Source organism: Lemur catta, chromosome 21 (genome assembly GCF_020740605.2).
Source record: "Lemur catta isolate mLemCat1 chromosome 21, mLemCat1.pri, whole genome shotgun sequence".
In the NCBI taxonomy this organism is placed as follows: domain Eukaryota; kingdom Metazoa; phylum Chordata; class Mammalia; order Primates; family Lemuridae; genus Lemur; species Lemur catta.
Genome location: NC_059148.1, coordinates 12,386,037 through 12,399,302, shown reverse-complemented (window position 1 = coordinate 12,399,302; position 13,266 = coordinate 12,386,037). Strand labels below are relative to the sequence as shown.

The following is a 13,266-nucleotide window of genomic DNA, read 5'->3' as shown; positions in this document are numbered from 1 at the left end:
TCTTTGCTGAATATTTATATAACTGTTATTTCACCTAAGAAAAAATGAAAACTCACCTCACATTGCAAGACAAATTGCTTCCCTCCTTTTATTCTGAACAAAATACATTTTTTGTCTTTAATCTGAGTTTCTTCCACAGAGAGAATCTGTTCCATTGTCAGTAAATTTTGCTAACCAGGAAAATAAAAATTAAAAATTACTTCAAAGTATTTCATGATTTCTTAAGTTATATTAATAGGCAATAATACCCAAAACTATCAGATTAGAACGAGTAAAGAAAAAGGGGTATTTTTCTTTCTTTGCTGGTACTCTAAGGAATACAGACAAAAGTTTGAATTATAACATTTCAAAGAAAACTGCAGAGAAAGACATATTTCAATCAGGAAAAATAGCAAAGCTGTTCCCTCAACACAGGATTGATTTTGAATGAGTCACAAGTATACTTTCATATCATACACACGTCTAAATTCTATCAATAAAGTTGTGAGAGAAAAATTAAGCACTACGTACGATTTACGTGAGCAAAAGGTTTGTAGTTCAGTTTTAACACAGCAACTCAATCAATGCTTGGCGATACCAGCTTGTAAGCTAACAATATTTTGATAGTATCAAAATGATGTTATAAATACAGGCAATCTCCTTAAGATTGTCATACTAGGTCTACAGCCTTATTGCTTAAGCTGAATGCTATAGTGCGGTGAATTCCTTACCATTTTATGTTTTTTGGATAAATATTCCAGGAATCCTAAATGGAAAACAATCACATCATAAACTCTCCAGTTTTCTTTTTCCTAATTTGTACTTAGAAATGCACTCATGCATATTATGCAGCTTCTCAAAATAGAACTCTAGATGTTGAATCTTTTAAAACCAAGATAATTTATTACATCCAATGTTAAACAAAGGAAGTTTTTTTTTTTGGTTTTTTTTTTTTTTTTTTTACTTTTTTTAGTTTCCAAATATCTTGAAAAGTAGGATCATTTCCTTTTAATGTGCACAACAGTGGCTTGCCAGTAGATAGCATAATAAACGCATAATATGCGCAGGCCTGCTCATTATCTGGAAATAGACTGAGCTTTGGGGAGTTGCTTTAATACTTACCAGCACCTGAGTTACAATTCAGGGCCCCCAAAAAGAGTCGTATTAGTTGCAACTCAGAGCCTAGATTCCAATTTTTAAAAAATGACTTCTCTGGCACAAGTAACAGTGAGAAGACCCTGTTTATTTTTAAAGGAGAGTAGCAATATGCAATCATAATCGTTCCTAATTAAATGGCAGCTTCACCAACAGGGATTAAAAAATACAGTCCAAAGTCAAATATAAAAGATTTAGGTCTACTACCTTCTGCTCTTCTGACCACTGGAGAACCGATGGGTGGGATTCCAATGTATCCAACACATAAACTACGTTTTTCACACTTGGGACCATTGTCCTATCTGCAGTGACTGACCAGGCCTTCCCTAAGAGCCGAAGACACGCCCTCCACCACTCTGGCTCCTTCTATGGTGACCCCCTCCTCACACAGTAAGGGCTTAATAAATGCTGCCTGGCTTGCTGAAAAGTACAGTGTGGATCAGAAATTTCATTTTGTCTTGTTTGTAAACATTAGCTCTCGCAAGAATCTTAAGGAGCAGCTACATCTTCCTGTCTGTTGTATGATCCACCTACAAATTTCCGACAAGGTAGAGACACAAAGAAATACCATTTGGTGGCCTCGCCTCTGCACCAAGTATCACACCTTATGACATTTTATTTGACCCAACCAGGAGAGGCTGCTTAATGGAGAAACTGAGAGCACAGGGAGAGCTGGGTCGGAACCACCTCTCAGCCCCGAACTGGCCAGCTGTGTCCTCGGGTACCAGACGTTTCCTAAGTCCTGGTGTCCTCTTTATAAAATGGGGGTTGAACCCTTAAAGGTTACTAAACAGATTGAGGTGTTTTTTTTTTTTTTTTTAGTAGCACTTGGCCTCAGATAAACATGTAAAAATTATAGTGCAGTCATCCCTTGGTATCTGTGGGGGATTGGTTCTAGGACCACCCAGGATCCTGAAATCCACAGAAGCCCAAGCCCCTGACACAAAATGGCATAGTGTTTGCACATCTCCTATGGACATCCTCCCATATACTTTAAATCATTGCTAGATTACTTATAATATCTATAAAACTTAAAATACCTAATACGATGTAAACGCTATGCAAATAGTTGTTATACTACACTACTTTATTTATATTTTTATTATTTGTAGTGTTTTTTTGTACTTTTTAGTTTTTACTTTTTTTACATTTTAGTTTTATTTGTAGTTTTTATTGCTGTACTGTTATTTTTTACTGTTTTTTCCCCAAATGTGTTTGATTCGCAGTTGGTCGAATCTGGGGATGTGGAACCTGCAGATGCGGAGGGCTGACTGTAGCTGCTATGATTTCTGTTTCTCTCATTTCACAGATGAGAAAACTGTAGCCCAGAGAGGCAATGCGATGAGCTCAGAGTCCCAGAGACGCTGTGCAGCGGGTCTGCACACCTCTGTCTGACTCCAGCGTGCTAGCTTTAGCTTTGTTTTTCTTTTCTTCTTTGATCTACCAGCCTTCCTCAGACTCATCTGATGATGCAGAGCTTTGGACCTCACCAAATGGCACATTCTATTTCCAGATATCACTCAGTTCTTCCTCGACTTGGACTTGACTTGGAAGTTTAAAAGTTAAAGTTGCAACATTACAATCTTGTGTATACAAGTTAAAATAGACACACAGAGTTTAGGAGGGCGTTTTATTAATATAAAACATGCTAGCAACGTGGAATAACCCTTTGACCTCGAATGCACTGAGCAACGTGCTGGGTGAGGCTGCCGTGCACTTACCCGAGATTCCCCCTCTCCTCTCCATTCAAGTCTGTTTGGAAAGAGGTAAAAATAGCGACGCTGCCACTGAGTCAGAAATGGGTTTCCCAGTTTCAACATGTACCCGTGCATGATGCAGTCTTTTCCCAGAGCGTAATCTGAGGAATGTAAAATAACTGTAAGTTAAATAGGCTCTGAGACAAACTTGTCTTAGCGACATTATTCTCGGGAAAAAAAAGAATGGCATACTTTTTGGAAAAATCAAGTTTCTATAAATGCAACACATTACAGAAATCATTTTAGTTTTGAACACATGTGTCCTGGGAATCCAAAGATCAGAGGTTTCTTCTGCTTTCTCTCTTCTAACATATTAAATGGTTGCTTCTCAATATCCTCCGAAATCATGATGTTTATTTATTCCTTTGAGAAGGTAAAAGTTAGTTTCCAAACTACTTTTTCATAATATATAATGAGAATCAGAGAACCGAGAGTATTGAAATTCAAGCTATCCTCAAAATACCTTTGCTTTTATGTGGGATAGAGAGTCCCTCTTTATTCTATTTTCTATCTTACAAACAATAATAGAGTGGGATTTTCTTATCCAAGTAAGCTAAGGTAACATAAGGATCAAAAATGGTTCATTCCTCAGCTTAAGGTTAGGTTCCTGCCTCAAACATACGGTTATATACAGAGACAATTCACACTCGTGTTGAGCCCTGTTTATATGCTTATGGTGAAGTACCGTCTCAATTAAAAAAAGGTGAATCCTAAAGCCTTCATTAATGGCTTTGGTGACTGTGCCCAAATCATTCATTCACCCACTCATTCACCTAACAACTATCACGTGGATGCCCAGGTGCCTTACATGTTCTAGGTATTCTGGATTCAGCAGTGAACAGAAGAGACAAAAATCCCTTCCTCTGGGAGCTTACAATCTAGTGAGAGATTTGGATCACAAATAAATAACCAAAATCCACATTACATGGTCTGGAGACAAGCAGGGACAGAACAGAGGGAGAGGACTGGGTGGAAGTCAGTGGTGATGGGGGCGACGTTTGTGGAGTTGCCATTTTAATCAAAATAGTACTTGAACTTGTAAAGTCTTTTTAAAGTAAGAGTACAGTCATCCCTCCAGTACCCATGGGGCTTGGTTCCAGCACACCACAGATACAAAATCCTCAGCTGCTCAAATCCCCAATATAAAATGACATAGTATTTGCATATAACTTATGCACATCCTTTCGTATACTTTAAATCACCTCTAGATTATCTGTAATACCTAATACAATGTAAATGCTATGTAAATAGCTATCACACTGTATTGTTTTTAATTTGCATTATTTTTATTGTTGTATTGTTATTTTGTATCGTTTTTTTTTCCCCAAATATTCTCAATCCGTAGTTGATTGAATGCAAAGATGCAGACTCATAGAAAAAGAGGGCAGGTTGTATTGTATTTTTTTTTCCAGAGATCTAAGCTTAGACTGTACTTTTCTGTAAAGGCGACTTCTGAGATCATTGACCAAGCCATAGTTATATATAATTTACTTACTAACATGAAGATAAGTTCATTAATTTGGTAGGTGTTCTGTCTAAATAAAAGGATGCACTTCAACAGGTTATTAAGACACATATTTTTTTTTTACATCCAATTTGTCAGAATTATAGTGAGATTATAGCTCTCCCTTGAGCAAATTAGCATGAACACAATGTCCTGTGTAGAATCTGCTATGGCAAACACAGCCCAGTGTGAGGGCAATGGATTGGTCCTCTCTGAAGAGTTTACAAATTAGGGCCACGTCCCTGCAGAATTGAGGTGAGCAGTTTAAAGAAGCACAGTACTACTCCCTTGGTGCATTCTGGCAACTTTCATGTATGGGGTAAGTCATCCATGACTGAGGACACTTTAAAGGCTACAGGGAAATGGACAGATAAGACTAATCAATGAATTGTATACCAAGACGCCTCCACCAAAGTAACCTACAAATAGAGTAAAAATGTCTCTGGTCATTCTTACTATACAAAGTTAACCTCCTAAGAGTCTTTGCTCAGAGGTAAAATGAAATATCTTACCATAATCATCAACTACAATTTAAAAATCCAAAATTCATAAATTTTAGAAAAATCCAGAGCAGTAGTATTTAGTGAATCAAGAACGACTGATTAATTCTTGATGTAGTTTCCTAGTTTGGAAATCCAAATAGGGTGCTCGATTATTTTTAAATAAAAATACAGTCTGGCAATTCTTTAGTGCAGTTTGTAATATAAATGTATTTATATATTTATCTCTCATGTCATGCCAAGTTCCTCACCAGGACTGGCTCCATATACCTTGGGGCCCAGTGGAAAATGAAAATGCAGGCCCTTTGTTCAAAAATCATTACAGAGCATTAAACCAAAGCCTGGTGCCCTGGGTGACGGCACCGGGCACACATCAATGACAGCAGCCCTGTTCCCAGTATGGCAATACTCAATCTTCAAGGAAAAATCTTCCAGACTAGCCCCGAAACACTGCAAGATAAGAGGACATACAAGAAAACACTGCTGTCTCCGTACACTTTTATTTACGTGTTGACTGAAGACTGAAATATTATACTGAACTCTTCCAGAGCAGAGAAAACCAAAATGATTTATGGTAGTGCTTTCTTCTCTACTGAAAAATGCTTTATGACCCAAATCCTCTTTCAGCTTTACAAGAAATGATGAAAACTCATTGCATTAGAAACGTATTGAGACACGTTTGCTATTTTACCTTCTTCGTGGCCAAGTTGCTTATTTTTAGCCTTCTTCCTGGCCTCGATTTTATCTGTGTCTGCATTTACTGCTTCGTAAACCGTTTCCGCCACTTCCTGCTGCCAGCGTTCAGAGATTACCAAAGGGAAGTTCTTGTAGAGCTCTTGGTCGCAATCAAGCAGCTGATTATTTTAAGAAATCAAGACATTTTGGATTTAACGTACTGACGAAGGCAACAGAGTCAGCAGCGTCACATCCACGGTAACCGGGTCATACCCAATGCTGTACAGGAAGACAACTGGATGACAGCACACGGTCATTTAGAGACAGTTCATTAGTTGTCCTAAACCTCTGCTAATGACAAGTCAAGCAACCAGGACCCACAAACACCTAGAACCGAGTTGCACTTCACCTTCAGACCAAGGTCGGTTAGGCGTGGGCCAATCTCCTGCACTAGCTTCAGGGCCTTTTTACCAGTGAAGACTAACAGAGGCAGGGTTTCACTTGAGGGACGAAAAGATTCTGACAACAAAGTAAAATTTCAATTACGGTGAGGATATTTTCCTTATAAAAGTAGAAAAACAGATCCTTACAGTTTTAGAACAATGATAAGGGAGAAGCCGAGAGGGCTTTCTAACCTCCCCTCGATGAACCGGAAATGTTAGAAAAACAAAAGGCAAACTGGGCTGAACTTTACTATTACTAATTTCATGAACCTTCCAACTATTTAAAGTTTAACAGCTTAATCACATGTGTAAGTATAAAGCTCAAGATATATGGACAGTTTAGGCAGCACAGCCTTTAAGAGTTGCTGTAATAAAGATTACACTTAACAATGGCATTTTTCTATCAAACAATTACTCGAAATTCTTCATTCTGCCCTCTAGGTGAAGCTGCACTTCGAATATTAGAAAAGAAAATGGTTTTATGGATCAGCTACAGTTTTATGGCAAATGCTAGCAGTGCCTCTGATAGAAACACGTTTGTCTTGCTGGAGGCACAAACCTCTTTAGAGACTGGATTTGCTCACTCCTCCGTCTGGGATAAGTGAGGGTGGATATCATCACAGGCAAGGTATTTAGAAGGACAAGAAAGAGCAAGGAGTCCAAGGCCCCTCGCCCACAATCCTTTAGCAAATCAAGGGAACACTGGAAGAAATTGCATCTCACATCCCAAGCTGGGGCCTGCCTTAGCCAGCTAGTCTTACTGATGTCGTGTAATAATGTGTTGATTTTGAGAGCCCTTTGATTCATAGACACTTGCCCCCATTCTGTTTTTTTCAGATGTCCAATCTAAGCCCAGAGCTGAAGTCCTTGGTTGTTCTGAATGCGACTGGAGGCGTGTGTGTGTGTGTGTGTGTGTGTGTGTGTATGTGTGTGCAAGTGAGTGTGAGCGATAGGGTGTTAAAGACCAAGGCCCCATGAGCACCATGGTCAGGCACCCTGGGGCGCTGGGACAGGTGCTGAGAAGGCAGCAACAGTCAAAACACACTCCTTTCCCAGGGTGTTGTTCTGAAACGGTCAAGTCTGCTTTACAGACAAACTGTTCCACGCCTATAGTTTCAGAAAGCCTTGATCTTTATGACTCAGCCCAGGCTGCTGAAAATGAATAATAAAAAAAAAGAAGAGAATTTGTGTTTACAAGAGGTGAGCTTCCCCACCTCCACCCCCCTACCTTTTCTTTTGTTTTAAAGAACAACATATTATCTGGGCTGATTTTTAAGGATAAAGCATAGATGATTTCTTAAAATGCAGTACCCCCGCTAGACTTGGCCATGATGGGGCCAGGACCTGGGTACTGGCTCGAGGCTGCGTCCCAGCCACTCACGACTTCTTGTTCTAAGTGTGCACTTTCTCAGCTCATGCTCAGGAAGAACCCAAACCCTCACGGTAGAAACTGCCAGTGTGTCCAGCATTGACTACATACGCCAGCAGGCGTCAGCAGGTCACGTCGTCTGTCCTCAGAGAAAGCGAGGCAATGAAGCCACCCACTCTACGGGTGAGAAAACCAGGACTCAAAGGCGACGGAATGGCCCAGATGCACTCAGCTGAGAAGTGGCGGATCTGAGCCCAGGCTCTCTCACTCCAAAGCCCAGATTTTGGTTCACAAAATTCTAAAGTGTGAGAATCTCTCTTTTAGCATCAAAAATTTTCGGGCGCTCCCATAAAATAGCAGTTTTATTTTTAGCACCCTTTGATGGAGAGTAGTACATCAGACGACAAGGTTCTATTGTGACGGCAGTAATCCTTCCAAATAGCACCGTAAGTGGATTGTTCCCCTAAGCACTGGTGCATAGTGGTACTCAGACACCTGCCGGCTACTGACGGTGCAGGCTACAGACGGCGCCTGGCGCTGCGCGGGCCTGGGCATCAGTCTCGCTGCTGCTCCCAGGACGGCCGCTGCTCCAGACCACAGCAGGTGTCTCTGCGTCAGTCAGCAATCCTCATAGCCCGTGGCCTGGGCTCTCTGCACTTCACCCTCACCTAACCTCCACCTCCTGGGAAGCTGGCCTGTGAATACCCCAATCACCTTTATGACTCAGCCCCTCCTCTCCTGGTGCCACCTGCTCTGCCCAGCTGCGGCTCGGCTCCCAGCTCCCTGATGCACGCAGCCTCCGCATGCTGCTCCCAATAGCTGCTCTCAGCCCCAACAATCCTCCCGTCCTCCTCCAGCCACGTCTGTCTCCACAGCCCAGCTGGTGCAAGTCCTGGGTGCCTCCAGTTAGATAGAGCCCCTGCTAGACCCTTGCATTTTACTTGTCACTCTTTTATCTACACCTGACAGGCGTGTGTTTTAACAGTGCTGCAGCCTTCTGGAGGGGGAAGCGACTTGGTGGGGAAAACAAGGGGGCCTCACATCAGACGGGTATAAATGCAGGCAGCTGAGGTGGGGGGTGGAGTCGGGAGAGCCCGGGGCAAGCCGTCAGCGTGGGGGAGGATGACAGCTTGATGGGTAGTGATAGCTTTGACTTAGCATCTTAAAGAGGATGATTTTCTCTCATGACTCACATCTCTAATTATGTCTTGTCTCTACTTGGAGAAATAATGATATGAACGAAGGTTTGAAAAATGCAGAGGATTATATAAAAAAAAACAGTGATTATTCCCCCTCTGATTGACAAATGCAAAATGATTTACACTGTTTGCTCTTTTCATCCTAACACAGGGAGAGCTAAAGACTTAGAAGCATTAAGAAGACTGGCTCTTCTGCACTAGGCTAAGTATGTTTGATACCACACAGTGGTTTTTTTCCTGCTTCGTACACAATTCAAGTTGTATTTCAATCACAGATATCCCAAAGCAATAAGGATTTTACCATTTTGCAGCTCATCAAAAATAAAACTATTAGTGCAAAGAAAGTTTTCATTGCATTTAACTTACACATTTTACAAACATGTGGATATTCATTTGTAAGTTACATTCCACAAACAGCCCAATCCTAAAACAATCCTTATGTTTAACTGATTTCCAACAGAAATTCTCTGCATTCAGAAAAAGAACGAAAAAAAGAAACAGACTGGCACATGTGTACCTTAATGCCTTTGGTATCCTCTTCATCAAATGAGCCTATGTCAAAGGCGTCAGCAGCGTTGACTTCTCCCCGGGGGGGAATCAGGGGTGGCGGGTACTGGAAGAAGCATGGCGCGGTTATCAGATGACCTTTGGGGCCCCATCCCAGCCTAACAGCCCAGAGAAAGAACACAGCGGAAGATGTCGACATGCACAGTCTGTGCAGCATTTTGTTCAAACTTTACACAAATCACATTACACGTTTCACACGAGAGCCTTTGTACTGAACAGCCCGTAAGCCTTTGCTTTGCATAGCCCAAAGTTAAGGAAAAAAGGATGCATGACAAAGTCTTAAATAATTTTTAAATATAAGAAAGTCTCAAGACTGCATAGCCCTCCAGCTCAGCCTAGGAAGGCGCGTTCTCTTGGAGGAGGCGGCACTGCTTTTGAGCTGCCGGAGCCAGAACACGCGAGGGGCCTGGACAGAGCCCTGCACACCTGCAAGCACCCCAAGGTCAAGGCTAACGGAACAAGGCCTGGAACTCAGACTCTAATTAGGCAGGACTGAGAGAGTCATCTTTCTTCACTACAGAAAATCATCATTCCTCTGCAGCTTGAGTTCATGCAAAAACAAGCCCAAAGCTGATAATCAACATTTAAAAAAAATTAATGTCAAACGTGTCCATCCCCTAGACAGTGCACATGGGGGGGGGGCAGCTGGGGGGGGCAAGGGCAATATACGTAACCTAAACTTTTGTACCCCCACAATATGCTGAAATAAGAGTAAAAAAAATAAAAAACCGTTATAAAGCTTTAAAAAAATTAATTTGTGGCGTTTTGTGTACCAATGTGAATATAATAAAGCTTAAAATAAGAAAAGGGAATTATGCTGATATAAAATCATGCTAATTCTTAAATTATGTAGCACTAGGTTAGAAAATATATATATGTTTATGACAGAAGTTTCTTGTACATTTTTATATAGATCTGTGTAAAAATACGGCCACACATTGAGATAAGAATTCAAGAAGATGAGCTAAAACTAAAAAGAGTCTCAAATAAATGTACATCTGAATGAGCTAGATAACAGCTCCATTTTATCTTTTATTAATTTATACAGAAGATATCTTAAAAAATTTTACACTAGGGAAATGAAGAGGGAGAAGTTGCCCCATGGGGAGTTGGCCACGCGGTAACACTTGGGGACCAGAGCACTGTGGACACAGGAAGCTGGGATGGGGACCTGGTGGGACACAGCCGGGAAGCCAGCAGTATGTGGAGAGACAGAGAGAGGGACAGACAGACAGACAGACAGACACGAGAGCACAGGGACGGCGGTGCCCAGAGCAGAGCACCACAGCCAGGGAATACCTTTTGCAAGTAGACGTGCTGCCAGTCAACGCCTTTGAAAAAGGTGTGCTGTTTTACTTCCTGTGCACTGGAGGGGAAAGAAAGAGTCATAACAATGGTAAGTGTGCATCTGGAGATAGAAGAAATATTTTGCAAAAATTGTCTCCTATTATTAAGAACATAGAGGAACAACTATTTCTAGTTCTTTAAGAAAGCAAGTAAAATAGGCTCCCTTCAAAGCAACAGAGGAAGCGCTGTGATGTTTCGAAATGCTTCCGGTTACACCCAGGGACATTATCCCATATGATCATTTATTTGGGATGTTTATTTCAGTTTAAGATGACCTGGAAGTTTTCACAGATGTATGTACACACACATGCACGCACACACGCAATAATCCCAGAGTTATGAGAACGTAAGTGAAATAAGCATTAAATGGGAGATTGACACGTGACAGAAATTTACAGCCAATGTCTGCAAGTCATGATAGACGGTATGACAGGAAAATGACAGGAATCTGAAGCACCACATATTTACTTAGAAGCAAACTAGAAATCTAATAATATAGTGCATACCAAGCTCCTTTGTAAATTTATGGAACTAGTTTTCTTGAAGGTCACGATTAAAGCTCCGTGTACACAGAACAGAAGCTGCATCCTCGGAGGCAAAGCCCACGTCGGGCAGCGGGAGCTCCCAACACACCCCGGAGTCCTCTCTGCCCGCAGAGCCCCTGACTGGCTCTCAGGGCCCCTGGGGCATCTTGCTCAGCCCAGGGTGTCAAGTGACTTTATTTGCCTTTACGTGACTCCCAAATCTATGTCCCAATCACCAACCTTTGTCCTGTGTTCCAGACGGTCCCCCAGCCAAGGGCTTGCTCACTACCCACTCAGACAAGGTTGGAGGGTTTGAAGCGGCACCCTCAGAGCTGCACCTGCTCTAGAGGCCAGCATCATCCCTGACGCTTCTCTCACCGTCCCCCAAGCTTCTCTTCCCTCCCGCGCCACGGCCACCCCGGGCTTGGTGTCAGACCTGACTACTTCCCACCTGCCCCCACCTCCACTCCTGCCTGCCACAGTCTGCAGCCCCGTCTCACTCCACGTCCTGCACAGACAATCTTAAATGCGCTCACCACTCCCTGCTCAATTCTCCTAAGCCTTCCCTTGTCACTCACAACCAGGCCCCGCGCCCAGGAGACCTGGCTCTTCTGGACCCCGACAGGCTTGATTCTGCCTCGGAGCCCACGCTGGTGAACCCCTGAGCCTGGAATGGCCGCGCCTCCGTCGTGCACTGGCTCAGCCCGACACTTAGGGAGCGTCTGGCACTCGGTGTGCCCAGCCGACATTCACGGGACGAAGGAATGGAATTCAAGTCAGAGCTGCCCCTTTGCATTTCCGGCAGAGACACTGAGTTGACTCTCCTGTTCTGCTCCATTCTGTGCCCATCGTCATCTGCACATTGGATGGGGAAAGCTAAACAAGGAGTTTGCTTGCCTAGGCCCAAGCAACGAAAATTACCCCAGAGAGAAGCTTCCGGTTCAAGCCAGTGATGGAGCACAAGTGTGCAACTTTGATCCTTCCCGGCAATCACTGAGATGGTAGGAGAGGAACGTGGACATATCAGTCCTCCACAGGGAGGGGGAGAGAGCCATCAGCAGACATGACAGGGACACACAGAGGGGCGGCAACTGACAGCAAATGGGCAGAGCTATTGCACGTGGAACCTCTGACCTTGACCAGCACACATTCATACACGTGTGCACACACATGCACATACACATGTGCACACCCATACACACCATACTGCCTTCCCCCATACCAAATTCCCAAACACCTGCAGCTAGGTGTTTATTCTAATGGAGGGGGACCCCTGAAATGCTCTACTTTTAAGAAATTGAACCTGCTAAAGTTTTTTTAAAGATATCAATGAAAGAAAGGGTTGGAAATTTAAACTACTGGAAAGTAAAAGGCCAGGTGCAGTGGCTCATGCCTGTAATTCCAGCATTTTGGGAGGCTCAGGCAGGAGTTCAAGACCAGCCTGGGGAATACAGTGAGACCCAGTCTCTACAAAAGATAAAAAAAATTAGCCAGATGTGGTGATGTGCAACTGTAGTCCTAGTTACTCATGGGGCTGAGGTGGGAGGATCATTTAAGCCCAGGAGTTCAAGGTTGCAGTGAGCTATGCTTGCACCACTGTACTCCAGCCTGGACAACAGAGGGCGGGCGGGCGGGAGGGAGGGAGGAAGGAAGGAAGGAAGGAACGAACTAAAGAAGGAACGAAGGAAATCAAAGCAAAGACATAGAAAATACATAAGACCAGCAGCATAGAGGACCAATCTAGAAATCCCAACATCCATCTAATAAGAGTTCTAAGACAAATGGAGAAGAAATGTCAAATAAATAAAGTTAAGAGTGTTCTCCAAGCTGGGGAACATTAGTCTTCGAGCAAAAGGGACTCTAAGTGCCTGCCATGAGTGATAACTGAGCTCTGCGACCAGCACTGACTGTTCGCTTGTCCACAATAAAGCAGCGTCTTCAAGGTTCTGGGGGGAAATTATTACTGATTTAGAATTCGATATCCAGCCTAACTATCAGTCAAGTTTGAAGACAACAGGAGGACATTCCAGCTCTCACAGCTTCTTGCTGCGGAGTTGAGGACAGGCTCTAGCTAAAAGGGCAGGGGACGGAGTGAATGGCAGAGTCAGACCTGGAGAGCAAGAAGGGGACTGTTGAGTGGGACAATAATGATTAGCAGAAATAGAGACAGCCTCAGTCCTCGTGGAGCTGCAGGCTGAGTCCTCCAGGAAAGAGAAACCAGGCACAAATGAAAGTCTATAACTGTGA

At 43.0% G+C, this 13,266-nt stretch overlaps 1 protein-coding gene across 1 annotated transcript in view; it reads right to left on the bottom strand.

Annotated features, from left to right (window-relative positions):
• Nucleotides 1–13,266, bottom strand: part of GRK3 (G protein-coupled receptor kinase 3) — a 119,334-nt gene that overhangs the window by 2,287 nt on the left and 103,781 nt on the right. Inside the window, exons 16-20 of the mRNA XM_045534349.1 lie at nucleotides 10,448–10,514; nucleotides 9,099–9,194; nucleotides 5,587–5,749; nucleotides 2,856–2,992; nucleotides 57–170 (exon numbers count right to left, since the gene is read on the bottom strand). Coding sequence (XP_045390305.1) covers nucleotides 57–170; nucleotides 2,856–2,992; nucleotides 5,587–5,749; nucleotides 9,099–9,194; nucleotides 10,448–10,514 — 577 coding nt within the window. The remainder of the gene's footprint in view (nucleotides 1–56; nucleotides 171–2,855; nucleotides 2,993–5,586; nucleotides 5,750–9,098; nucleotides 9,195–10,447; nucleotides 10,515–13,266) is intronic.